The sequence below is a fragment of the Dioscorea cayenensis genome, chromosome 19 (assembly GCF_009730915.1).
Source record: "Dioscorea cayenensis subsp. rotundata cultivar TDr96_F1 chromosome 19, TDr96_F1_v2_PseudoChromosome.rev07_lg8_w22 25.fasta, whole genome shotgun sequence".
NCBI classification, from domain to species: domain Eukaryota; kingdom Viridiplantae; phylum Streptophyta; class Magnoliopsida; order Dioscoreales; family Dioscoreaceae; genus Dioscorea; species Dioscorea cayenensis.
In genome coordinates this window covers 27,071,355-27,099,293 of record NC_052489.1, presented here as the reverse complement: position 1 = coordinate 27,099,293, position 27,939 = coordinate 27,071,355, and the positions used below count along the sequence as shown (strand labels likewise).

The 27,939-nt window shown below is 35.1% G+C and overlaps 3 protein-coding genes across 5 annotated transcripts; 1 reads left to right on the top strand and 2 right to left on the bottom strand.

The window, feature by feature from the left end:
* Nucleotides 1–3,830: 3,830 nt before the first annotated feature.
* Nucleotides 3,831–5,678, bottom strand: LOC120250315. 2 transcript variants are annotated; one of them, XM_039259121.1, is made up of 3 exons: nucleotides 5,518–5,678; nucleotides 4,194–4,677; nucleotides 3,831–4,097 (listed from the first exon to the last, which is right to left on the bottom strand). In XM_039259121.1, the coding sequence occupies exons 2-3, from the start codon at nucleotides 4,632–4,634 to the stop codon at nucleotides 4,077–4,079; spliced, it is 462 nt and encodes a 153-aa protein (XP_039115055.1). In that variant the 5' UTR covers nucleotides 4,635–4,677; nucleotides 5,518–5,678; the 3' UTR covers nucleotides 3,831–4,076. The 2 variants fall into 2 exon arrangements, with proteins under 2 accessions (XP_039115055.1, XP_039115056.1); XM_039259122.1 differs by having other exon boundaries at nucleotides 4,220–4,677.
* A 3,297-nt stretch (nucleotides 5,679–8,975) lies between these two features.
* On the top strand, nucleotides 8,976–25,194 carry LOC120250647 (serine/threonine-protein phosphatase 6 regulatory subunit 1). Of its 2 annotated transcripts, none has more exons than XM_039259474.1 (20): nucleotides 8,976–9,175; nucleotides 9,257–9,383; nucleotides 10,598–10,701; nucleotides 12,420–12,506; nucleotides 12,602–12,677; nucleotides 12,819–12,893; nucleotides 13,000–13,053; nucleotides 14,422–14,481; nucleotides 14,712–14,828; nucleotides 15,814–15,908; nucleotides 16,017–16,219; nucleotides 17,610–17,707; nucleotides 19,421–19,524; nucleotides 19,604–19,766; nucleotides 19,898–20,020; nucleotides 20,466–20,548; nucleotides 22,023–22,164; nucleotides 23,623–23,652; nucleotides 23,930–24,000; nucleotides 24,122–25,194. In XM_039259474.1, the coding sequence occupies exons 2-20, from the start codon at nucleotides 9,345–9,347 to the stop codon at nucleotides 24,720–24,722; spliced, it is 2,325 nt and encodes a 774-aa protein (XP_039115408.1). In that variant the 5' UTR covers nucleotides 8,976–9,175; nucleotides 9,257–9,344; the 3' UTR covers nucleotides 24,723–25,194. The 2 variants fall into 2 exon arrangements, with proteins under 2 accessions (XP_039115408.1, XP_039115409.1); XM_039259475.1 differs by having other exon boundaries at nucleotides 9,245–9,383.
* A 385-nt stretch (nucleotides 25,195–25,579) lies between these two features.
* On the bottom strand, nucleotides 25,580–27,788 carry LOC120283774. Its single transcript, XM_039290508.1, has 2 exons — nucleotides 27,694–27,788; nucleotides 25,580–26,159 (listed from the first exon to the last, which is right to left on the bottom strand). Exon 2 carries the CDS (start codon nucleotides 26,111–26,113, stop codon nucleotides 25,739–25,741), a length of 375 nt encoding a protein of 124 aa, XP_039146442.1. The 5' UTR covers nucleotides 26,114–26,159; nucleotides 27,694–27,788; the 3' UTR covers nucleotides 25,580–25,738.
* Between the last annotated feature and the right edge of the window lie 151 nt (nucleotides 27,789–27,939).

Sequence of the window (27,939 nt, the reverse complement as noted above, 5' to 3'; positions counted from 1 at the left end):
AAAAATGTTAGACATGATGTGATTGGACGTTTTTTTTCCCACCATTTTTAAGGGCAATGATGGAATTTCACAACATGGACCCAATCCAAGTGACCTACAAGGGGTAAAAAGGAAGTAAAATGATAAAGGAAGGGTTGTCCGTGGTATTCATAACTTGCAGGGGTTGTTTGGGAAATTTTAAACAGTGTAGGGTGTAAATAGTAATTTTCCCTAATATTTAATCAAAATTATATGTATTTATTTAAATTAGGTATAATCACCAAAATAGTACATATAATTTTCTCTCTCTTATCTTTTGGTCCCTCTACTCAGAAATACTCCCGACTAGTCCCTCTACTTTGGAAAATGTGCCCACTTAGAAGAAAAAGCTCCCAACCAGTTCCTCTATTTTTAAAAATGTGCCCATTCTGGTTGGGAGCTTTTTCTTCTAAGTGGGCACATTTTTAAAAGTAGAGGGACTAATCGGGAGTATTTCTGAGTAGAGGGACCAAAAGGGAAGAGAGAGAAAAGTAAAGGGACCAACTAGGGTATTATGCCTTTAAATTATTAAAATTTATAGCCGCTAGTCGAGCGGTCAGTCACCTTCTAGCGCCCAGAGAGCCTAGGCGGTTTTACCTTCTTAGAAAATATATATATTTATAATAGAATTTTAATTCTATATAATATCCAAATAGACATTTACCAAAAATTAATGCATAACAATCAAATAATAATACAAGAGCTTCAAGAATCCAAACAACTCTAAAACAAAAACTTATCATAAAAGCATATATATAAAACTTAGGCATCTATCTCTTCTTGAAAGCCCTCCAAGGCTCCTTTCATGTTTGGCTCAAACTCAATCTCTTCTTCATCTTCTTCCTCGTCCGAAACAAAATCTTCTTCATGAAGTTCTCTAACTTGAAAATTCATATTACTTCCTCTACCGCTATCCATTTCTCCAACCATTCCCTCTTCCTCAACATCTTCATCACCACCCTCTACAACCATCCTTGAGTCTTACTAGCATCATTAGCAAGAAGTACATCTCCTCCCATCTTCATTACCTTTTCCCTCTTCTCCTTCATCTTGGAATTGAATTGGACATAGACTAGATTATTTAACCTTGTTGTATCTAGTCTATTTCTTTTCCTTTGTTTGTATCCTCTCAAATGTGCTCCAATTTCTCTCACACCCGGATGAACTTGATGTTAATGAGATGATCCTTCTTGCCATTCTTTGCAAATTTGGTACACCATTTCCATAAGTACCCCACCAACCATTAAGAAAGCACAAATTGAACAATATTAGAAAAAAAATATATCAATTAGTGCTAAAGAAAATAAAGAATTGTAAATATGCATACCCGGATCAAAAGTGTCAATGGTTTTAGTGCATCCCATCAGGGCCGCCAGTCTCTCAAAGCTACCTTCTTTATTCTTATACTTCAACAATTCATCATTCAACACCACATTTTGAGCATCAAAATCGGGGAAAATTTTCTCAACACATTCGAGTAGCCCATCCATGACAAGCGAATTGCTTTGTATCATTTCCTCTTTATAGGAGTAATAAGGATTCAAGATGTATGCCGTCAAATGTAATGGACAATCAAGTCTATCACGAGCTTTAGTTTCAATAATTTCTAGAACTTCTCGATAGAGGGTCTCTTGATTCTTCAATGCTTTTTTAATCTCTTCCTTAGCATGAAGAAGCTCTCCATACAAAAATCCCATTGATGGTTTTTTATCCCCGTCAACAAGGCGAAGCACCCTAACTAAAGGAGCAAATACCTTTAAGCACAATCCTACTCCATTCCAAAAACCCACATTCATAATGGTTGATTAAGTAGCTCTCCCTTTTGTTGATTGGGAATGCTTGCACTTATCCCAATCACTATTAGCAAACATAGTCCTCAACTCGCTTTTCTTCTCCATTAAACTTTGCAACGAAAGAAAAGAAGTTGCAAATCTTATGACTCCCGGCCTTACTATGTCTCTTTTCTTTGTATACTTTCTCATCAATGCTAATGTTTTGTGATGTGCGTAGATGAAGATATTACATGCCTTTGCCTTCTCAATCACTCCTTTAAACTTAGGTAGGTTCACTATTCCTTGAAGTATGAGGTTTAATGTGTGTGTGACACATGAAGTTCAAAATATAGATGGCCTTTTCTTCTCTTCCAATATTGTTGCCGCCGCCATATTGTTAGACGCATTGTACGTGACCACTTGAACTACTCTATGTGCTCCAACTTCTTCAATGCACTTGTCGACATAGTGATAGATATATGTCCCGGTGTGTGCTTCTTCGGAATCTTCCTTGGAAGAAAGGAAAATTGTGCCTTTGCTAGAATTGACATATAGATTCATAATACTTCTCCTTTTTCGATCCGACCAAGCATCGGTCATGATTGAGCAACCATTGTTTTCCCACTCTTTTTCATGGTCCCTAATAATACCTTTAGTTCTCTCGACTTCTTCCTTTAATAGTGGCTCCTTTAATTCATATTGGCTTGGAAGTCGATAACCTTTACCATAAATTCCAACCGCCTCCACAAATTGTATAAAACTATCCTTATCAATAGCATTGAAAGAAATACCCACCTCATAGATCCATATTGCCAAAAATCGATGCACATCATGTCTTCTATTCTTATCAACGGCATCTTGAATATTTTATTGCCGCATAGATGATGAGTGTCCCGCAAGTGCACGGGGTCGTCAAGTAATACCTCTCGTGCGAGCACGAGAGGGTCGTATTCCCTAGGCCCAAGGAGCTACCCTTACTTCCTTTTTACTCGTTGTCTAACCTACAAATCGCTTGATGCTTAATGCTATTAATAAAAATAAAACTAAGCAAGTAATTGTGAAAAGACCGATTAAGAGAGTGAAAATCAAGAAGTGAGGGAGGTCACGGATGTGGATCCCCCCGGGGTTACTAAGGGTTAGAAGAATGCTAGAAGTGCTAAGCACGTGGTGGTTCGAGCCAAGAGAGATCCAAAGATAGATCATCCCGATGGTCACGGTAATGGTCCCCTAATCCCATACGAGTATTGGTACGGAATCTCTTCCGTCCAAATCCTCCCTACGATTGCAATTCACACGAGAAATCTCTAATTAGGGGCCGATACTCAACCTAGGTCCAAACCCTAATGGTTGGAGGGTATGAGACACCCGATGGTCATGGCGTGCTCATACATACATCCCCATTAAGCAAGGTGTGTCTAGTACAAGGGCGATGGTCACGCACCGAGTACAACCTAGAAGTTGAAATACAGAGTTCTCATGCAAGATCAACACAAAAAAAGTACACCAAGCTTAAAACCATGAACAAACCACATGCATTAAGCTGAATCAAAGCATTCAACAACACAAGTTCACCCCAAGGTTCACCGACATCCGGTGACCTTGGGGTTTAGCCATCCATATAAGAAACTACACAAGATAGGCTCATGAAAACAACTAACAAATGCATATAAAAAAACTCCCTCAAACAATGAGAACAAGAGGAGGAAGAGGAAGGCCGCGGATGTCTTCCATGAACGCCGCAATAAGGGCGGCTTCCCACGTCATCTCCAAGCTTCTCAAATGTGGAATCGATGAAGATCTTGCCCAATGACGCTTCTCCCCTTGATTTCCCCTCTCTAGATCGTCGGATTTGGCCTCAATTAGCTCTGGTGAAGTTGCCACCACGAGAGCCTCCAATATGGGAAGGAGATATGATGATGGAGAAGGAAGAAGAGGTCCCCCAAAACAAAGCCCTAGCTTTACATAAAAATCATCTGCCCCGAGTCACGCTGGCTGCTGCTGGCACGCGTCGCGCCCGCGTGGCTCACTGTCCTTCCGCTCGCAAAAACCCGGGTCGGTGCTACAGTGCTCAGCTATAGTAACCAACTACAGTTTTTCGCTAGAGTGAAACATCTACAGTAACTGGCTCGGAATTCTCCAGCGGCCCACGCGGGCGCGCAGTGCTCGCGAGGTTCACAGCCTAATCCAAGTAGGGTCCCGGTTCCTTGCTACAAAAACCGCAACAGTTTTTTTGGCTTCAAGAACATGATTTTTGGTGTTGATTTCACCACAATTGCGTTCTCGAGCTCAATTAAGCTTCTTTGAGGCCTGCAACAAGAAAATAACCAATTTAAGCGAAAAACGAGCACTGATTAATCTAAAATAGCATGCAAGCATATACAAAACCAACATATAAATACATACATTTAGGCTCTTATCAATAGACACACCCAATGAAGCTTGGTGATTAATAGACGATGTAAATCTATCCATCGGCCCACGAACGCGTGGCCTTTTCCTTGACCCTCCAACTTCAACATCTTCATAGTCTTCTTCATCAATCGGAGTAATGTAAACTTCTTCTCTTTTCTCCAACTCATGTCTAGTTTTATTTTGTTTCTTGCTTTTTGCTTCTTCTATTGCCGCTTTGCATTTGGCTTTAGCCTCCTCCGTACACATTGAACATGAGGATATATTTCCCTTGATATTAGCTATGTGTTGCTTCATTCTATATATTCCACCACTAACCACTTTCATGCAAAACTTACACTTTAACTTATCCGGATTAGTAGGATCCGCCAATACCGCAAACTCCCACCCCACATCACTTGAATTATGCTTCAATGAATTATCTGAAGATGCCATTGAATTAGATGCTCCAGAAGTTTCATTCTCAGCTATTAGACACCTGAAAATAACCAAGCTAATAAACTATTAAACTAACAACCAAACTCCAATACCAAATCAACAAACTTATCACAAATCAACTGAAAATTCATTGAAGGGAAGGCTTTAATTCACTTAGCAAAATAAACATCAAGATACATACTTCACAATTGAATATTTCCAACTAAAAATCTCATTTGCATTGGCTATAATTACTATCATTGCCTATTCAAATCAAACCAAGCAAATGAATTTCCCAACTCATCTCACAAATCAGCATCATTGGATTTTTTATATTTAATTTCATATAAGAATATAGTATAGTATAATATTCTTACTCCTACTAATCATCTCCAACTAATTAGAGGTTTATGAATTCACTCATAACATGATCTTAGTTCACAATACAATGATACATGAAATAAACTTTGTAGATTCTAAGTGACATTTCAACAAACATCACAAGTGCATGCATGCTCCCTTCTAACTCCATAACATAGAAACCATACTCTTGAGCAATTAGTTATACAAGCATGAACATCATCATAAAACTAGGATTAAAATCTCCATTTATCTCATATCAGACCTCCATGTTTGAAATATCCTAAGTTCCTAACACATCATGTATTTACTTAGATTTCAGCCTTCTAATTACTCAACATAGCAAATCACTTGGGCATTTCATCGAACATATGGTGAGTGCTTTAATATAATTCTTTTCTTTACAACAAAATATCAAAGAAAACCTCCAATTTTACATCTCATTCATTGATTACTACATCATACATTCATATTGTCAATCATCATACAATCCACTGATCCCTTAACATAAATCCCAACTATTTATCCTCATCGTACAAACCTCTAACCGTGGAGAAGAAGTTGTTCAACGGCGCCAAGGCTTCGCTCTAAGCCAGGGGTACACAGCCACCAAGTTTCTCCAAGTGTTGCTCGACGATCTTCTTCCAAGGTGCAGGAATTAGAGGGTTGAAGGGATGTTCGTTCGGGTCTTGTGAGATAACCTCAAAAGATAGAGAAATTTTTATAAAAAAAAAAATAAATGAAAGGAATAGAAGAGTTGGTGGGTAGGGAGTGGACGTAGGTAGACTGGGTCGGGTCTGGGCTAGGCTAGACTCAAAAATATAACCCATATATTCGAAATTTGGTAGACGTGCTAGTTCGAAAAGTGTTTTGATCCAAACCCCGACCCATTTGATTGTCATTAGGCCCAGGGCCCACTAACCCGACCCAAAAAAATAAATAATTTTTTTATGAAATAATTGAAATAACTAAATAAAACTACTACTACTAACCCTCTAAAAATTTTTTTCAAACATTTAAAAAAATACAATACAAGTATTATAAATGGTTCAAATAAATTCTATATAAATAAGTAGTAATATTATCAACAAATATTATATATATAATTATATATATTATAAATAATATATGATATATATATATTATTTATTTATTCAGTGGTCGAGTCGGGTCAAAATTCATCCGACCCAAACCCAGTCGAAATTAATCGGGCTAAAACATTTGAGCCCCAACCCGGCTTTTTTGGGCCAACTTTCTAAACCCAGGCTCTGTATTTTTTGTTCTGGGTTTGGGCCAGCCCATGGGTCGCCCGGCCCATGTCCACCCCTATTGGTGGGGCTCATGATTTGGAAATAGAATGAGTTAAAAGAACTTTATTAGATTATGAAATTTGCATATTTAATCCTATAAAGTGCACGATTATATATATATATATATATATATATATATATATATATATATATATATATATATATATATATATATTATTATAGTTTATACAAAATAATATAATTTTTTGATTCTTAAAAATCCATTTAATTAAGCGTATATACTAAATAAAATTAATACCTCTCACTATTAAAATATATTAAATAACTAAAAAAAATTTAATGGTTACTAAGTTAATATATATATATATATATATATATATCAAAAAATTAAACCGTAACGTAACGACTTAGCCGCCTAAAAAAGGTAATGATTCTAAACCTAAGAAAGTTAAACTTAAAAACATATAATTTTAAATTTTTTTATTAAAGCCGCCCAACCCGACTTAGCCCGCCTAGTCCACCGCCCAGCCTGCCTAGGCGGTGCCTGGGCGTCCATTTTTTAGATGAAAAGCCAACGCCGATTTTTCACCGTTTTTTCGCAAAAACGGGTCGGCCTGCCACCTTCCAACGCCAAGGCGCCGCCTAGATCGATTTTTCGAACACTGGCATTTGTCATTATATTGTGTTTCCATTTTTTTGTTATTCAAATATGTAAAATATTACAATCCTTTCCCTTTACAAGCGAAAAATTTATTCACCATATCATAAATAAAAATAAAATATTTAATGACTTTTGCTCGATATCCTTTGAGTTTGTTTTTTCTAAAATTTTTATTTATTCATATTTATAAATTAAAAAAAATAGATATTTAGGGGCCGTTTGGTTCGCGGTAATGTAGAAAAATTACCACGTGTTAGGTGGTAATCTGAAAATATTACCACGTTTGACATTGCACCAGTGATAATCTGAATGGTAATACCACACTACCAGCTTATAAATATTACCAAAAAAGTTGGAAATTTTATTACCATCAAATTTTGTGTCTATCTTAGATTACCGTGATAATCTTATGACTTTTATATTTTAGTAAATTGATCACTATGACAACCAAACACGGCAATGAACTATTACTGATAATAAGAGTTCCCAAGCAAATGTGGTTATATCAAATTAACGCAATATTCCAAAGCATATAACATTTCCACTTATATTACCATGTTAATCTTGTTATGTGGTAATATGTCATTACCATAAACCAAACGCCCTTTAGGTCAATAGGATAAAAGCAATTTTTTGATTAAAAAATATTAATTTGTTTTTTAGAAAAATATTTATTATTTTAATTTATTTGTTTTAGGTTTTTGCATCCCATCTTAATTTATACGAATGTGACTATTTCTAAATACATCAATGTCATGTTTTAAGATTAATGGGACAAGACAAATAGTACTGTATAATTTAATAACAAAATGAGTATATTTTTTTAGTTCATGATTAATGAATTACATTGCCTATTTTAGTTGCGCTTCTCTTTATATGCATATATACTATAATAGAATTAATTAAAAAAACTCAATGACCAAATTTCTCTCTGTGCAATTTTGATTGAATTTAAAATTTATTTTGACCCATTTCATATCCAACTAAATTAAACTCAAGCTTTGCAAACTAAGCCCCAATCTTATATGAAATGGGTCAAAAAAAGATGATAATTCAAAGTATTGTTGTTATGCTAAAATTAGGAATAAAAAATCAACTAAATTGGGCTAGATAATAAAATCAAACATATAGTGACAATAATGAAATGAGATTTAGTTTTGCCTATAAAAGCTTGAGTCAAGTACTCAACACTAATCACATTTGCCATATATAATCTATTTGCAATAAATACCATTCACTATTTTTACTTTATGCATGGTAATTAATTAATTTTTATCAATACGTTTATCATCATAAATTTGGATTTCAACTACCTTCCTCAATTGGCCCTTGACCAATTAAAAAAATAAAAATAATACTCACCATCCTTCCTTATATACCCCAAAAATCATTTAAGCAATATATATATATATATATATATATATAATTCACACCTTATAACATCATTACAAAACTAAATTCACTTCACATTCCTTTTTATTATCCCTGTGAAATCATACCATTATAAGACTATATTTAACTCACATTCCTTAATTAACCCCCAAAAATCACAAAGCTAAATTCACATCACATTCCCCAAATTAACCTCAAAATACCACCACACCATCATGACCCTAGATTCAATCCCCATTCATTCCTTAATTAACCTCAAAAAATCACAAAATCAGATAAAATCAAACCTCACAACATCATCACAAATGGCCTTTAATTAGTCTCCAAATATCACACCATCATAAATTAACCCAATAATATCATCTCAATACCAAATCCAAAAAGTTAGGAAAAAAACCAACAATAATCACATAGTTACTAAATCAAATGAAACATAATACAACTTAATTAATTAATTAATTAATTAACATTTAAAACGGTATATCATTATAAAGATGAGATTCGTCAAAGATTCGAATAAGATTTACAAAAACTAAACACTAAACACTTAATTATTATTATTATTATTATTATTAATCACTATATTTATTACACGACGATGCTCCTCCAACGGAAACCTCACATACGCGATACTATAAATACTCATTTCTTTTCTCACCTTCAAAACCCTGGTTCGTAGTTATCTTTTTTTTCCTCCGCTGTAGCTACAGCGCCTGCGATTGGAGGCATCGCCTCTCTACACCTCCTCTCCGTTCTCCGTCTCTCTCGCCCTGGGCATCTTGATCGAGTGTTTTGATCTTTTTCTTGTTCGTGATCGTTTTCAGGAGGAGTTTGTGCGATTGTAGTCGCTGATCCGGGACCAAAGGTGAAAGAAGGTGAGTTCTAGGGTTTTTTTGGTTTTGAAATTGTGGTTTTGGTGATTTTTGGAGCTTTGAGGGGTTTAGTTTGTTGATCAGGGTATTGGTGTCTTGGTTTGAGAACCCTAGATCTGGGGGTTAGGGCACCAGGAGGTGAATTGGATCAGTTTGGCTTGGCGACGGCAAGATGTTCTGGCGCATGACTGGATTGTCTACGACCTCCCCTGTGAGTTTGAATTCTTGCTTCTGTGATTTGTTCCATTTTATTTTTTTCATTTTCTTATGATGTATCTGGTTGTGAGAAGCCGGGGACTGGATTGGTGGATTTTGCTTGAACTAGAATGTTATTTGAACTGTTCAGGGGTTTTTGATTTTTAGGGCTTGTTTGTTTAAATGAATTATCTGATCAATCTTTTATCTTTCGCAATTCTTGTTATTTTTATTCCTACTCCAATACAAAACAAAAGGGATTTGACAGGGTGTAATTTTCAAGAGAAATATTCATTGACTCGCAATATAAGTTGTTCAGAGATATAATTCTTACGCCAGTTGTCTGTTGCTCTTTCTGTTAGATGTTAATGGGGCATGTTAATGGCGTGAATTGCATTCTTTGTAAGATTTTGGACTCAGTTCTAAACTATTATTTTAATCAAAACTTTTTCAACAGTGGACAAGAGTCACAAGATGCTTTGAAGTCTTCTTTTTCTTTACCTGCATGGGCTAAGAATATGATAGAAATGCAGAGTGCATTAAAAGATGCTGTTGTTTTTTTTTTATTCCAGTCCAGTTGAATGATTATTAGGGTAGTTGTGTTTTTGTCCTTTAATTGTGGCATTAATTCAGAATTGAGTTATTGCATTTTTTTTCCTTTAATTGCCTTGTTAATTCAGAGTCAATCATTGCTGAAAGAATGAATGGGTTTGAAATGATAGTCTAAGCTAGCTTTTAAACTCTTCACTTTGTCTACGTGTAGCTTGTTTTTGTGTTTATGTAGTCATAGGGTTCGATGAGTATCAGGTAGTGAAGAAGAGGAGGGAATTCTGAAGACGAACCAGAGAGAAATGGACCTTTATCTGTAATGTTACCGACTTGAAAATTATAATTGTGCTACCCACATTGCATATATTTCTTTAAAATTCATTTATTAGTTCCTTTTGGTTTTCATGGATGCCTGTTTCCCTGAATGAAATCATCTTGATTATCTTGGTTTGTAGCACCACACTTGTTTTTATTTGCTAACATTGGATTGGGTTGAAAGCTTTCCAAGATCACTTGTTTCAATTGTACATATCTGCCATATTTATTATGCTGTTTCTAAAATTACTTGGTGCTATTGTGTATAACAGCTTTTTACTCATGTTGGTTTGGGCTTAACTCCTATACTATTGGTGTAGAACATGATTCTATGTCTATATGAATCTACTATTACTTTGGTATCAGGTGGACTCGATATTGGACAAGGAAAATTACAGTCTCGAGGAGCTTCTTGATGAGGATGAAATTATTCAAGAATGCAAAGCGCTGAATACGCGTCTTATTAATTTGTAAGTGGTTGCTTGTTGGTTTACTTATTTCTCAAGGGTCAAATGTACTACAACCTGGATATATTAGAAGCCTGTTTTTGGTAAGGTGGCGTTTATTTATTATCAGGTTACTATGAAGCACATGGAGAATGATAATAATCTTAAATTCTGTAAGTTAAATAAAATGGAAATAATCATATTTAACATTCATGCTTTGTGTCAATCCATGTCTTAGTTATTTTTGTTCGCTGATACAACCATGAAGTCGCTAATGATTGTATGGGAGTGAACTTGTATAGACATAGTGCATTAGAACCTTATGAAAGCAGCTACAGTCAGTTATGAACTAACGGAAAATTCATTGTTAGCTAACTTGAGCTGGCACATTCCTTTTCTAATTGGTGGAATTTAAATGCTCCAACCTATTTCTCTGACAGATCTGTCTGGTTCATGTTTAAATTCAGGTAATCTAGTTTGTTGTCAGAAGTATTTCCTTGTAAATCAGAACAAAAAATCAAGTTTAGCGTCTGTCACCTGAGTTTGTCATAGTTGGCTTGCTGCATGTTTTTCTCCTATCTGTGCTATGTTCGTGTAATAATTTCATTCTTGTTATATTCAATGCTTTGGATTGAACTGGAGCTTAAGTTTTGGGACTGAGGTTGACATTGCTGAAATAACAAATTGATCTAGTTTAAATATTTGGTCTTTGAATAACAAAGTCATGGGTCTCACGTAAGTATGATTTAGTTTGAGGAGATAGGTACGTCAAGGAGGGATCTGAAGTTGATATTTATGCAGCGAGATCAACAAATGTAGGTTACAATTCCTGGGGTGAGGTTTTATTTACATGGATTTTCTAAGGGCCAGCCATTACCCTAGATCTTTGATGTGCGTTAGACATGAACTTTTACTGGCTAGTTGCTCCTCCTTTCCCGGATGTGTTGTACATTAGTAAATATTCATGTTTCACTTACAAGCAATAATTTATGTACGAAATGCAATTTGAAAGGCTTGTTGAAGTGATTGTTTTTATCATCTAAATCACATTGTAGATATCAGAACTTCTACTGATTGTGCCTTTAAAATGTCATGGTTGATTATAAAGACAATGCTGACTTCAAGTATATGTGAGCAAACTAGAATTATTCAACATTCTTTAAGGTTATCATCTTCTGACTTGTTACATAAGGTTTTTCTTTGGATACAAGTTGCTTGGATTGATTTGAGAGTCTAGTTCAAAAGAAGGCATGGGCTTCCTCTCAAACAATGAAGCTGTAGGATATTGATCGGTGCCCAAAAGCCTAGCGCCAAATTCCTTATGGACTGGGTGCTGTTTGAACTTTGGATTTGATGGTGTTTGGGTTGAGCTGGAAAAAAATAAGCCTTAGTGGAAGCAGGTCCTGCTTTGTCTTTCATATTAGGATTCACAAGAATGAATAAGCTTGGCCTGGTTTGATACATTTCCTACAAATGGGTTCGGCTTGGTTTTCATTTGTCCGCGCCTATTTTGGCCTTGGGGGCTAGCCTTGCCTGTTGTCTGCCCTGGTGCTCTGAGATTTGGGTTGTTCTTGTATGAGATGGCATTCACCTCTGATTTACTTTGATAACAGTCACATGGTGTAGAAGTTTAGAAATTTGCATGGAGTATAATGATAATGTGTTTGTGGTATGTTATGTTAACCTTATTAAGGGATGTCTTTGTGTGTGACCTTTCAATCTGTTTTTATGTTTATATGTAGCTTGCGAGGTAGAGCTCAAGTCGAAGAACTGGTACGTTACATTGTGGAAGAAGCTCCTCAGGATGCAGAAAAGAAGCGGACTTTTAAGTAATTTTTCTGCACATTGACCTGCATAATTTTATCTTTTTCTTATCTTGATTCTTGGTTTATTCATTGGTTCCTCATTTTTTTATATCATGCAGGTTTCCTTTTATTGCGTGTGAACTATTCACTTGTGAGGTTGATATTATATTGAGAACCTTAGTAGAGGATGATGAGGTGAAAACCAAAACACCAAAACATATATTTCTAGCTTTTTTAACTATAATTTAGTTATCTTTTTGACAATATACATTTAAATTTGTGAAAAGAATTTCCCCATATATGTGGTGCTTTATATGTTATACCATTCTCCTACAGCTGATGAACTTGCTGTTCTCCTTTCTGAATGCTGATCATTCGCATAGTACTTTGTTGGCTGGTTACTTCAGCAAGGTATTCCTATGCGGATCTCTTGCATTCCATCTTTTGTCTATGCTTTTTTCCGTTATAGAAAACATGATTCCTCATAATTTACTGTTTATATTGGTTTTTTTTCTAGGTTGTTATATGTCTGATGTTACGGAAAACTGTTCCTCTCATGAATTATGTTCAGGTGAGTGATTTCCTCAGTTGAAGGATGGGTCCTTATTTCCTCTACTGTCTGGTTACTGGTCCAATAACTTCTGCACCAGTCTACTAATCACAAATAAGAAATTTAGGAACGGCAGTTTTAAAGAAAATTAATTAGGATGATATATTAAAAATTCAGAAGGTTTTGTTGAGCATCATTTGAGATCCCATGTCAAAAGAATCTGTCATAAGTACATATTATTTATTTACAGTTGCATTAGCTTGTGTTGAATGTGAGACTACTCAGTCTTTCATATATATATATATATATATAATGGTGCATATTTTGTCCAGTGATATGATTGAAATCAGTCCTTTTGCTTCATAACACTTTTAGAATGAGTAATGGTTTAGTATGGGGGAAGTGAGATTCTTGTTGGCGATGGTTTGAAAATAAAAAAGAATCAAGTGTAGAGAATTCAATTGTTTTGTTTGATTGATGATAGTTTGTAAAAACCGTTGACTTACTGGAAACATTATCTTAATTTAACCTTTCTAGTGTAAGAGGAGTTAAAAATGTCTTTTTATCAAGGGAAATAGAAACTCACATGCCTGGATATGAGAGAGAGAGTGTTAGTGATTGTTATAACTAATTTTGCCTTTTTGTAAGGTTTTGCTTTTTTTTTGTTCTTGAAGCTACGATTGACTAATAGCTTCATATATCTCTATATTATGAGAAATTTCACTTCAAATACTCTTGATGCAAAAAAAAGTTAAATGTAGCTTAAATACTTGTAAGTTTGCTTTGATAGGATACTGTCGAATAATGTGGTTAGAGTTGTGGGAAGTTGTTATAATGTCCGCGGTGCAGTATGATCATCATGTGTCATGTAATGTTTTTGGGAAAAGTTATCTGCGTCCCTTTTAACTTCAAAATTTGTGCAAAGAAGAAAAGGTGATTTAACAATCACTAGTTCCATTATCTTTTTCTCCACTGGCACAAATGTTGACATGGAATGGGCGCTTTAATGTTAGATGCAGTGGGTAATGGCTTTGACTTATAAGTTGAAAGAGAAAATATTTTATGTCTAGGGCAATGACCATGATTTATGCTTGTCCAAGTTTGTTACTTTGAGATAGTGGCACACTTCATAAGTTGTCTTCCGAGACCTGTTCGAACTACAACTGTTTGCAATTTTTCGAAGCTGGCATCTGTCTCCAATTTTTAGCTAGTTTTTAACTTTTCATTAAATTCCATTGTACTTCTTACTACTTTATCTGTCTATGCCCAAGTTGTTTTGTGGTCTTTGTTTTGTCAATTTGCTATCATTTGTGGAAGCTACTGAATACTGCTAACAAACTTGCATACATCTCAGTTTCATCAAAATTTATCTGGCTTTTAATCTTGCAGGGCCACCAGGAGATTTTACACCAATTGGTCGATCTAATTGGTATCACATCCATTATGGAGGTCTGTATGAAATTCCCCTATTTTATCCACATTCTTTTATACCGTCTGCAGACAATTTGTCATCAATGCTCCATCATTAATGAAATCATTGGAATGCTCTTGTAAATTCTATTTACTCACTTTGTTCTTTGCACTAATCTTTATCTATCGCACCTAGCACTGTGATATGGTGTAAATAAGCTCCTTGATAAGTAAACTGAGTTTTTAATCCCGTTTATCATTTAAAACAGGTACTAATAAGGCTGATTGGTGCTGATGAGAGCATGTATTCCAACTATTTGGATGCAATGCAGTGGCTGGAGGATACAGATGTGCTTGAGATGATTGTGGATAAGTTTGGCTCCTCGGTGGGTTTGATGTTCAAAATTCAAAACTTGTTATTAGTGGATTATTGGTATTCCAGTGAGAGAATTTAATATGGATTTTGTATGTTGGTTTGGCATCATTGTTATGTTACATAATTTTAAAGGTCCTCCTTTTATTATAGGCTCAAATAACTTAAATTTTGAGACGGGGGGCTAGATTTTTGAGCCTGCAGGACAGAAAAGTTGTTTGTTGTTGTTGTTGTTTTTTTTTTTTAAATTAATTAATTATTTATTTATAGAATTATATACGTGTTAGTATTGAACGATCTAATTTTTGAAGGAGATCACTCATAGGTAAAGGTTGCATTAGGGAATTATGCAAGAGTTATACATGATTAAATTTCTAGAGACCTATCAGCAAAAACTATTTGGTTTATATGCTGAAAAGTGGTGAACTTAGCCTTTTGTTGTTTCAGTTCTAAATTACGGCCTTGCATAGGTAGACCGATGAGGGAATTAGATTGAGTGTCCTGTTGGGTCAACTAATGATGCTTTTTTCCAATTAAATGAGGAATTTTTTGGTTGCTTCTCTCTGAAGATGGATTTGGTTCTTCAATAGCATTTTTTATTTGTTTGGCAGTTCTGTTGATATTGCATTTTTAGTGAATTTGTATATATTTTACAACATTACATCGTGCATTTGTCATTTCAATCAATACTTAGAAAATTTATTCTTTGTTCAAATGAAGATTTCATACCTATCCCTGCTTCATGCAGTAGATTTTTTTTTTTTGTTCATTGGTTCTGCTTTCATCAAGAATTTTGTGGTAGAAGAGTGAGTGCCTTTGTCAATTTTGATTGACCTAGCTGTTTGGAATCTTGAGGTTGCTAAACAAACTTCAGCCTGCCTGTTGCTAGGCTTTCACAAAAAATAGAGCAGTCGGGTACTTCTTATATGTTTGTTGTTTATATGCATGGAAGGAACATCATTCCATGTTCTTATATTATTTCTTACTTATCCAAGCAGGATTCTCCTGAAGTGCACGCCAATGCTGCAGAAATCCTTTGTGCGATAACTAGATATGCTCCGCCTGGGTTGTCAGCAAAGATTTGCAGTCCAGGGTATTTTTCTATTTCTAGTATTGACAACATCTGGCCTTTCAGTCATATAGCCATATCCTTATGAGTTTATTGTGATTTTCCAATTATGACTTTTGCTTTTATTTACAGTTTCGTGGGAAGGTTGTTTCACCATGCACTGGAAGTTTCAAGGCCACAATCTGTTCTAGTTCATTCATTGGCTGTTTGTATTTCCTTATTGGATCCCAAGAGATTATTATCAGCTTCTAATAATTTATTTAGAAGCAATTTAAGTCATGGATCATTGCCGACTGCTAGCCCAGAGACAATTGATGGCATGCTGGGAAGTCTAGGTACGCCTGCTTCCACCCTCGAGAACAACTCTGTTGCTGTACACCTTGTAGCACCTTCCTTTGTTTATTTTACGTGGTTTTGACAAACACATATTTTGCCAACTCTCAATATAGACGGATTTTAATGTGAATTATGATCTGCCCATCACTGCCATAGATGATTAGATACAATCCTGAACATTGAGATACACTGACACAGGATTGTGCATAAAGTTAAAGTTACATGACCTAAGAAATTTATGTGAAATTGTTCCCAGCAGATTCAACATTTTTTCCATTGATTGCACTTTAAAAATTGGGCGAGTTGGAACAATAGGTGATTGTGGCTGCTTGATTGTTAGGTCATATTTTTCTTTTTGCACAAATATTGTTTGCTTGCCTCAAAGATGCAATGACCAGCATGCTCTTATGTACCCTTTTGCATGCAATGTCAAATGCTGATTTTTTTTTTTTAAGAACTGTAATTTGAACTATTGAATTTGTTTTCTAAGGGCTGTAATGTAATTGCAGTTTGGTAATAGTTCGCATTTTTTGTGTTGGTGGATAATTAGCGGAGTTTCATCTGTAATATGTGTTATACTGGTTTGTTTTAATACCTTTTATATTATAAATTGCATTATTATACTTGGAGATATTATAGGTTGTATAAGTATAGTTGGAAGTGTTAATAAGTTCGGGGCTTCATATGCCATATGAAGGAAGTTATCAGTTGAATTATGAGTCAACTAATCTTCCAATAACGCCTGAGAAACCCTTGTACAAACCAAGTATGAAGGGTGCATTTATCAAATTCCAACTACCCCATTAAAGCTCTTCAATAACAATGTTGTTTGGGTACAGTTCCTTTTTATTTGTCTTTGAGAAGACGCATGGTGCAACTTGTGTTAGGACCTTGGTTTCTCATCTTCCATTGAGACAGAAATCCTTATGGTTGTGGTGGTAGTCTGTAGCAAATCTGTACGTGTGGGAGGATAAGCACCGGAAAGATACTTTTTGTCAAATTTTTTTTCTGCCCCATTCTACATTTTAAGCTTTTTATATCACAGTCTAATATCATTTTTGTCCTGACCTAAGTGCCTCATGCATCTATTTGTGGGTGTATTGTTATGCTTCGCTACTTTGACCTTCGAAATTCACCTATAAATGATGGGTATGTGATTACTGTCAACATGGCTTTCCTTTCTTACTGTTTCATTAAATGATGTTAATTATAGACTTATAAACGAAAATTTGGTTTTGTGAAATTCTTGTATTGAGACTTTAGTGAACAAACTCTAGCTGCCAGAAAGGCATAGAAATCTGAGCCATTTGAACAGCCCGTGCAGTCTCCAAATTTGCTTGTCTTTGCTATCAAGTTCATGATACAGGTCATAGCAAAATCCTCTTGCAGGTGACTTACTGAAGTTATTGGATGTTTCTTCTTCTGAAAGTACTATACCTACAACATATGGAAAGCTGCAACCACCCCTTGGAAAACATCGTTTGAAGGTACTGTACTATATGCCAAACTAGTCTATTTTATGTTTGGTCATTCACTTTGATATGGAACTGTTACATGATATGGTTTTATTTTAATATGTCTACTGGTGCTACTAAATTGTTATCAACTTCCTTTTTATAGAGAAACAACTAAAGCTCACTAATGGCACTGTGACCATCGACAATGGATAATACCTGTACATCAGTCAGTATTTTTAGGTGTTATCGCATGTATGCTAGTCATAATTTTTGCCAGTGTAGATTGTTGGAATGTATATTACTTATGCTTAAAGCAGTGTTCACGGTACTTTGCCACAATGTCTATTTCTGTCTGTCTGCATAGTTTAAAAATCAAATATGGGTGATGGTCTTTGCATTTTTGTTCATGTTAGTCCCTGATGTTGACATGAAGTACAATTAGCATACCTTTTGAAATATGACTTTTTGATCCTTTTTTTTAATGTACCGATGGGTAATCTGATGCTTGCTTGTCCATTATGCCACAGTAACAACCGTGCAGATTAAAAAAATAATTATTTTTATTTTCTGAAAATTTTTATTTTCCTGAACTGATGCCATGGCATTCATGTGGCAAAATTTGTTTTTCTTCTTGACCTCATTTTGATCAATATTTCACTTAATTGACCATGTGACATTTTTTTTATTTTTATTTTCAACATGATGATGTGTCATATTGTCAGATCATCGAGTGTAACTGTGTAAGTGAAGTGTAAGGGTGTATATGGATGGAAATAAACATTAGGCAAGTATAGTGACCAAAAATGGCTTTAACTATTACTTTACCAGTCATTGTTTTCTTATAATTATCACTTGGCCAATTTAAACAGATTTGCTTGATTTAAGGGGTTGTTTGGTTCGTGATCATGTGAAAATATTCCCAGGAATCATGCAAAATATTCCCAGGAATCATGCTACTGAAATATCACGGCATTTGGACTTGTAGCACCAATAATGTTGATAGTCATTAGAAAATTCCAACCGTGAAATATTACCAAAAACTTTGATAATCACATTACCTCCAAGATTAGTGTTTATCTTGGATTATCTAGTGATGTTAATCTGGGCTATAATTTTTGGACAAATCTGACCTTGGAATGTATTTCTTTAAGACGATTTTACCTTCAATTTTTAATGATAAGACTTAATTGTCCCTCACCCAAAATTAAAAATTTTAACGTTTAATTATCATTTTAAATGTATATTTTATTATTAATTTTATTCATATTTTAATAATTATGTGTATTGGCTATGTTACGGTTGATATATATCAATTTGGTTTGTATTTTTAATTATTTTTACTTGAAAATTTTGTTCCATTTCTATTTTAAGTTTGTTGAAAATTTTAGGCTCAAGGGTATTTTGGGAATTTTGGCACATAGATTACCATGACCAATCAAATGCAGTAATGAAATATTGCTAGTAATATGAGTTCACAACCAAATGTGAACATAGTAAATTACTGTAATAATGCATATAGTCTTCTATACCTCATTACTGTGAAAATCTCACCTTACTAATGTGAGAATCTCATTACTGTAGTGATACATTAAACCTGCCAACTAAACAGCCCATAACATTGAAGATTATAGTATTCTATTGCTTTTGGAAGATATCACACACCATTAACAATTATAGGAAGTTGAAATAGTGAGTACATAAATGTTAACTATTTTAACTTCACGATACATCTCTTGTCTGCAGATAGTTGAGTTCGTCTCTGTTCTACTGACCATTGGTAGTGAAGCTGCAGAAAAGGAACTTGTCCAACTAAGGGCCATAAAACATATTCTTGATTTGTTCTTTGAGTAAGTCTCATGCTGTTGAAATAGGTTTATTATATTGCCTGAATTTAAGAGCAGCATAAATGATTCATGATTTTTGCAGGTACCCATATAACAATTTTTTGCATTATCATGTTGAAAATGTTATTGTATCTTGCTTAGAGAGTAAAGCCACCCTTCTTATTGAACATCTTCTACATGATTGTGACCTTGTTGGCAAAATTCTTGCGGCAGACAAGAACCCTACACTGGCATTAGATAGTAAGGTAACTTTTTTATTTGAGATTGCTTTTATTGTTTCTGTTATTTTAAGTGTTTCCTCCTGTTGTCACCTGGCTTAAGTATATCTATTGAGTTGGTTGGACAGTCTCATACATGGTGTTTTCTTTCTTTGCAGCCAACTATACCAGCAGAGGGAAGAGCACCTCCTAGGATAGGTAACATTGGGCACATTACACGTATAGCTAACAAATTGGTTCAATTGGGGAACAGCAACATCACAATACAGACATATCTACAGGTTTCTTACTTTCTGTATCATGTTTTATTTGCCAGGTATTTCCTTTTTAGTGGGTGTTTATTTCATAGTTTCAGTTTGTGGGACGAGTGTGCAACTATCTTATATCTCCAAGTTTGCTATTGAGGCCATTTCTGATTAGGTTCGGCATGTGCTAGGAAAGGAATGTAGATACGATGATGACCAAGGTGGTGGTTCTCATTCGTGTAGACATTTCTGTTGTTTGTCTCTTCAATTATTATTTTTTCCCTTACCCTTGCTGTTAGGATCATAAGGCAACCACAACTTTTTGTTCTTAAAGCATGCTGTTTTTTTATTAGAAGTAATATGCTTGTATAGGAGATTCGTATTTTGAAAAATTAGATGTCATGAAAATCGTTTCTTGTTTTTGTTTGTTTGGGTCCTATCTGAAAAATCTGGATGGATTAAAAGACGCATTTGTCTGCAGGAAAACGCTGAATGGGTTGATTGGCATGCAAATATTCTACTCAACCGCAATGCTGTGGAAAATGTCTATCAGTGGGCTTGTGGGTGAGCCCGTTTACCTTATGTTCAGTCTCACATATTAATTGCCACTATTGTTTTATATTTTCTTATTCATTTTCTACCATTTTATTTCAGTTTGGATTAATTAAAAGGTCGACTAACTTTTGCATTTTGCATAGACAAATACATTTCTTCATGTAAAAAAATTTCGATATGAATTGCCTTGTGAATTCTTGATTTGTGTTATTGTCACAACCAAGGTATTGGGCTGGTCATTGATGTTGTGAATTGGCCTGTCATTAAAGGGAGTTTTCTCCATGATTTCCTGGTAGCCTACTGCCCATTGCATTTGGCCATTAGAGGGAAATTGCACTTTTGTTCCTATGTAATATTAATTCATGGGATGTTGGAGTCTAGACTATTTAATCCATGATTTGTTGTATCCAAGAAAAAAAAAGGCCCTGTCAGGATAGTTGTTGATTCTGCAAGATGAATATCTAAGTATTGTGTTTGTTCTGGTGCTTTAGACCTTAGAAGATTTCCATATTCTTAAAAGAGGGATTGTGAAAATAGTTGTGTGCAATGTTAATCATAGACTGTACATTCCATCTACAGGATAGCTTCTCCTGACAGGGTTAAGGTAATGGTGCACACATTGTGTGACTTCTCAGCCGTGCCTTTTAAGTTTTTGTGCCTGAAGATGACAGTATAGAGGGAGCTGGCCATTCATGTCATTGATAGTCATTATATGACATGTGGCTGGCACATTTGCAACTGGTGGGGTGATGAGCAGAGCAATAAGAGAAGAAAGCATGCAAAAAATTTGGTTTGTAGAAGTTGGTGAGAGCAGAATGCTTATGTGTGTTCAACATATGATTAGCAATTTTGCAAACTCTTAGAAATGCCACTATATTATAGATAATAGGTACTGATACTACATTGGCTACCTGCTTCATCAGATTTAGCGTCTTTGAAATATATCTATGGGGATTTACTTTGTATGTTTATGAAGTTATTGGCTTTTCTGTTGATAAGGCTCCTATTCTTACTTGGTGGAAGGATTCTTTTAACTCCATCCAGCACTTATATTTTGTTAGAGAATGTTCCATGAATGATCCTCATTAGTGATTCTTTGAGATTTGGTTCCAATTGACCAGCTTCAAATTTGATAGTTATTCCACTAATTAATGCATCTAGAAGATTCAATTATTATCTTGAATTTGATCTTAGACTTATCCCAACGAGAAGTTGTTTATAACTCAACTTGATCAAATGCCAAGACCATTGTTTGTAGCTTTTTTCTCTGGCATTTACAGATTGCTTCCTGAAATGTCAATTCTGATATAATTGTTGAGACATGAATCTGTGCTTTCTTTACTGTGTCCCATAACCATAATTTTAAACACATTTAACATAATTGCATGCATGATTTTATAAACTTATAAGAGTGACATCACTCTAGATGGCTCATTTCTTGTTATCTTTATTAAGGAAGCCTCCTGTTTTATTTGTTATATAGGCGACCAACTGCTCTTCATGATCGAGGCAGAGAGAGTGATGATGAAGAGTTCAGAGATAGGGATTATGATGTGGCTGCACTGGCTAATAACTTGACCCAGGCATTTCGATACGGGATTTACAGCGATGATGACATTGAGGAGGTAATCTCAAACATTTATTTGCAACTGGTTCATTTTTCTGTTTTTTTGACATGATTGACATTGCCTATTAAATTAATAGTTTAAACATAATACATCTTTCAAGGCAGTTATTTGTTTATGATTAATATTGTCACATTGTGTGAACTAAACCATTGTTCCACTTACTACGACCGTATTATTATGAGGACAGCAGTGGCAAGAGGGTTTATGATTCCACATAGATGAGGTATCTGCGATGGTGAGAATAATGATTGTGAACATTAATTTGCTGTTGGTAAAGTTACTTTGAATGGACCCAAGCATATTTTTATGCAGTAAAAACTTGTTTTGTCCTTGTATACATTTAGGTAGTCATCACCCTTTTGTGCACTGAACCAAACACATGGCCTTGCTGTTATTTCTCATCACTTTTCATTCCAATTGTTTCAAACCAGCTTTTCAGGTCCTTTCCCTGTTTTTTTGAAGAGTCAAATCTGTTACACCTGCAAAGGATCTAAAATCGTTGCCAATTGATTCCCTTGTTTACATCCCCGTTATCTGTTTCATCTGTCTTCGTCAATCAAATGTTTGATTCTTAATGATTGGAATATGTTTTTATTGTTATCCTTTTTGCATATGCTTTCTGTCATTTTAAATTTCGCTGCAATTCTTTATTCATGAACTAATTCTGTTTTTGAAGTGCTTAGTGTTTAAATTCTTTGATTATTCTTCTTTGCCTGTGCGCACACACAGAGGCTTAAGTTTCATGATGTGCATTCAGTGGTTATTATTAGAAGGTATCTTGTTATGAAAAAGAAGAGGTTAACATGAGAAGCATGAAGTTAATAATGTTTAAAGGATGGCTAAGGTCTCTCACACGACCTTAAGAATTCATGGGTTCCCGCAAATCATTGAAGCAAAAATTTTATTGTGGCTTCTCACCTAAAGCAGCAAAAGATGCCAGTGGCTAAGCTCCGACTATTTCTCAAGATGATTTAGTCTTCTTCAAAAGCTTAAAACAGCTAATGTGTAATAGGTCAGACAGAATTGGTGTTTTTGGTGGGGAATGTTATGTATTATTATGTGCTTCACTTCTCTTCATTTATCTGTCTCAACTAAGGACTGGTTGTTAATACATGGTTTCTTTAATCTGAACATAAACAAATTAATTAGTTTTTAATTTGCTACTGATCTCTTGCCGCAATTTGTTACTAAAATTGCAGGTTGGAAAATGATTTTTTTAAAGATGTGGTCATTAGTCATGATGTAAAGATGGTTTATGTTCTTTTTGGTTTCTCAAGTATAATTTTGACTTCATCACTTGGGTCTTTATGCTATACCCTTTTTTGTGCGTTCTTGATCATCCCAACATTGATCGAATATAAATTCTTTTTAACAGTTATTGTGCTTAATCTTGCATGATTTCATTATTCTGTTCTGTTCAAATTTTTATTAATCTTTTTGATTGAATGAGTGCAGGCTCATGGATCACTTGAAAGGGATGATGAGGTATAATTATGATTTGTTTATTACTTGTTGGTTGCATGATCTATTTTGTTGGGTAATTTTGATGTTGCAAAGTGGATATGTATTGAGGGTTACTAGTAAGAAATGAATAGGCGGAATGTTCTGTAAATATTTAAGACGTTGGCTTTGCTAAATCTTTAATTATAATCAAGTATTGAAATGTTGTTTTAAGCATCCACCTTTTTATTTCATGGCTGGAATTTGTGTTTGCTTCCTTCTGTTCATGGTTGCTTTATTAAGTTAATTATTTATTTGGCAGGATGCTTATTTTGATGATGAATCAGCTGAAGTCGTAATTTCATCTCTTCGTTTGGGTGACGAGCAGGAGAGGTACTTTATATCATGTATTTCTCCTTTATTTTTGGCAATTTGATTTTGATTGGCACATTATTAACCTGCCAACACTGTTTCTTAATCATCATGGTGACTAACCAAGCCTATGTTTTTGCAGTAGCTCTCTTTTTACAAATTCAAACTGGTTTGCTTTCGAGGATGACAGAACAATCAATGATTCCTCAGCTGGTTCTCTTCCGTCAACCTCCCCGAGTTCAGATGAGACTGATGAGGTTGTTCTGGGTGAAAATGATGACCTTCTTGACACTGCAACATCTTCAAAACCAACTGATTCGGCAATTGCTTCAGAGGAACCCAGCGAGCAGATTTTGGGGAATGGTCCTGCCCAGGTTTCAGACAATGAAACTAGCTTCCCTCCTCATCCAAGTGAAGGTGATAAACCACCTGAGTGGGTTGAATGGCGGGAGACGACAGATTCTGGCGTACTGCCTGATAGCAATCCTTTTCAAAGTGTACCAAATGGTGAACTCGGACCAGCTAAAGTTGAGCAAGCTGGTGATTATGTTGTTCTAGATGAGTACAAAAATGATGAGAATGGAGCTGGTTCTCGTGGATTGACCGAGTCATCAGAAGGGGTTAAAAGCAATGGGCAGCCCACAGCTGATGAAGTTGTGCAAGACATCAAGCCATCTGGTCCCAGGCTATCTGTTGAGGATGGGGAACATGATGATAAATCTATAAACGGTGAGGGGAAGTGAAGATCTTTGGGTATGCGAATTCTTGAAACCAACACCTGACAGATGGTAGATGGTTAGCCATCCAGACGATGATGATGATGATGATGATGATGATGATGATGAGCATAGCCTTCGGATTACTGTGTAATTTTAGAGCCTTGTACATCTAGAAGCAGTTTTTATCTTAATGGCTCATAGTCTTGTTTGACCATCTGTACAAAAAGGAGTGTGATCCCTAACCTCTGAAGAAGGATATGGGCGTATTTTCCTTTTGAAGTTCTTGTTTCTTTCATTTTCATGCAGATTGATTGGTGCTAATATCATTGACAGGCAGTTCTAAGTATTGGAATTTTGTTCCCCTCCTGGCCTTTTACCCCCTGACCTTGTAATATTTGTGGAATTGCTTGTTTGGTTGTATCTGAAGCTAATTTTGTTGTTATTTTAAGACTGTAAAAAATTTGATTGAGCATAATTATAATGTAGCTAACTTTCATGCCTCTGCATTAGTTTGTGTGGAAGAAATTTATATTTTTATCTATAGGCCTGAACTTAAAGTTTTTATTTTGTGGCTTATTTAGAATCTTGTGAGCTGCAGGTTATTTTTACATAGGCGCGGGGGTAGAGGCTGTCTTCATTTTCAACACCAGTATTGCATTTATTATATTACTAAAGCAAAGAATTGTTTTGCAAATCCTTTATTGTCCAAAATGACGAACATGAATTTGTCAATTGCCTGTATGTCATGCTTATTATGAAACTAAAGTGAAAAACTTAAAAGTTTATGCAGATTTGGTAAGATAGAACTCTCTTATGCAAAAGGAAACAAATTGAGGATAGAAAAAAGAGGTTAAACAAAGAAATGCAGGAACAAAATAACATAAACAAAGCATCAATTATCGAGCTGCCGCTTTAATGACAGATGCTCAGAACATTTGTTTCATCAATAGTTAACTTAAGTTGCACTCATCATACAATATAATGTTGAGATAATGATCTTAGGATCAAAAGTGATACTTTCAGGACAAGGCAAATTTTTATCATTTCTGAAGAGACAATAGGGACAGCTGCTCCTCTATGGAGCAATCGACATGGCATGAAGAACGGCATGAGGCAGGTATCAGGATCAGCCCAAGGCACCGTTGATCCATTGGAGACGTTGCAGACCGTCGTGTGTTCCGATACTCTACAGCATCCTGAAGGATGATGTTGCCTTGCTTGTCAATGCAGTGGAATACGCCTAAGAAGAAACGACCGTCATTCACCCCTATCAGCATTCGATGGAAGAGAAGCTTTTGAAGTTGTGCTACAAGAGGTGAGTTATTGTTGGCAGCGCTGTGAGATGCCCCGGGCCGATCAGAGTGGAAATCTTGTGGGTTCTGGAGAGCTGAAGTTGATTCCGAGAAACCTTCCATGTGCACAACTTATACAGAGTGCCTTTTGTTGGGTAAAAATATGCTCCTGAAGTAGCAACCAGAATCACCAATAGCAAGATAGTTAATACAATCACATTATCTACAGAAAAAAACCAATAAAATGTTATCATTTTTTCAGATTTAATTTTCATGGCCGCAATGCTACCTTGTGATAAAACCATACTGTTCCAATAAAAAGAAAAATGCTCATAGATTATTATATTATGTGATGTTTATACATCATAGATCTTAAAATTATTGAATTTAGACTAAATGCCTTCTCCGACCCTCCTCAAATGTCTTGATCTAGAGACTTTAAACATCAGCTACGTTTAGGTAACGAATTCCAAATGTCCATTTCCATTCTTAGTCAACATTCCTAAAATGCAGTTATTTAGGTTTAGATGCATAACTACAAATTCATTGCAATGGAGAAATATAGAGCATCAATAGTGTTTTGCAGTAAATCAACAGTGTTTTGAATATGATCGCCCACTAGTTTAAACGTAATCAAGTGCAGCAGGATAATCATCTTTGATGTTCATGCATCTCATGTATCCTTGTTTGAGGTTCTTGTTAAGCAGAAAGCACACATCTAAATCTTACAACAGTCTACATAGTGTACATTAAGGTCCACATCATCCATTGAACAAGCCAATTTACTTTTCAAAGAGTTGAATCAAATAAGAGCTGTAAAACTTGTGCACTTTCAGTATCAAGTAGATTCACAGGAACTCCAACCTTTAAGTGTCATTAGAAAACTCATTCTGGAATGCTACTATCAGATAATATCTTGATAATATCATGATGAGAGTGACTGCAATGGCACAATTCACAGGATAAACCACAATCATTTCTCGGAACAACAAGGCTATATGATAGTTTGTAAATTTTGTCATAGAATTTATGTTATTTGGCATTTTCTATGTCCTGATATCTTTACTATAAAAAGAATGTCAATAATGCAAACTCAAAATATGAGAACCAAGCCAAGGTCTACACCACAAAGACCAAATAGTGTCTTGAATCTCATGATAATTCATAGTTTGCGCATCTTGAATGACACTAATTCATTTCTGACATTAATAAAATAAAATAAAATAAATAAAATTTCTCTCTTTTTCTAGAGGAAAAATTTACATCTAGAGGTAGAATTGCTCAGAAACAAGATTAAGACTCTAACAAAAGCCACGTACTAAACAATTAAATTATAGAATAACAAACCAAAACTCCCTTAGATACAAAAAGGTCAAACAAAAAAGAAAGCTAAATTTTCTTTTATTTTAACATCCTCTCAGACTGGATGCCAAAATTGGCAGTTCACAAGACAGGAACTTTACATGAAACAGAGATCCAAAAACAGGAAAACATGCTTTAAATTTACAATTGCATCTTATCTTCACACAAATTAACCTGGAAAGGAACCAAATTCAGAAACAAAGAGAAACCACTCACAATCAACCAAAAAAAAATAAAAAAAAAAATCAAAGGAAACATCCATCACCACCGATCATCCTACGATGTTAGACCCTGAACCACATGAACTACAAGAAGAGGGAGATGAAGGAAGAGAAACTAACCTCGAGTTTCACCAGTGAAGGGCCGCAGAAGCGAAGGCGCTATCGAAGCTAATCAGGAGTTCAAGCAAAGGCCAAGGCTCGTGCTTTGGGAGAGAAAAGCATCGAGCTTTTTATTTTTATTTTTTCTTTTATTTTTTATATTAAAAAAAAAAAGAAAAAGGTTCGTTTTTGTCTTGGGATAAGCACAAATTCTTGCCTCGAGATTCGTACTATAGACAGATGTGTGTGCATATATATATCTTTACA

Excerpts from the sequence above, each read along its gene's own strand:
- LOC120250315 (XM_039259121.1), bottom strand. The coding sequence starts at position 4,634 with ATGGCATCTTCAGATAATTCATTGAAGCATAATTCAAGTGATGTGGGG. Across the intron at positions 4,098-4,193 it reads CTATTGATAAGAGCCTAAAT|GCCTCAAAGAAGCTTAATTG; the intron begins GTATGTATTTAT and ends TTCTTGTTGCAG.
- LOC120250647 (XM_039259474.1), top strand. The coding sequence starts at position 9,345 with ATGTTCTGGCGCATGACTGGATTGTCTACGACCTCCCCT. Across the intron at positions 15,909-16,016 it reads GCAAAGATTTGCAGTCCAGG|TTTCGTGGGAAGGTTGTTTC; the intron begins GTATTTTTCTAT and ends TTTTATTTACAG. Across the intron at positions 24,001-24,121 it reads TTGGGTGACGAGCAGGAGAG|TAGCTCTCTTTTTACAAATT; the intron begins GTACTTTATATC and ends ATGTTTTTGCAG.
- LOC120283774 (XM_039290508.1), bottom strand. The coding sequence starts at position 26,113 with ATGGAAGGTTTCTCGGAATCAACTTCAGCTCTCCAGAACCCACAAGAT.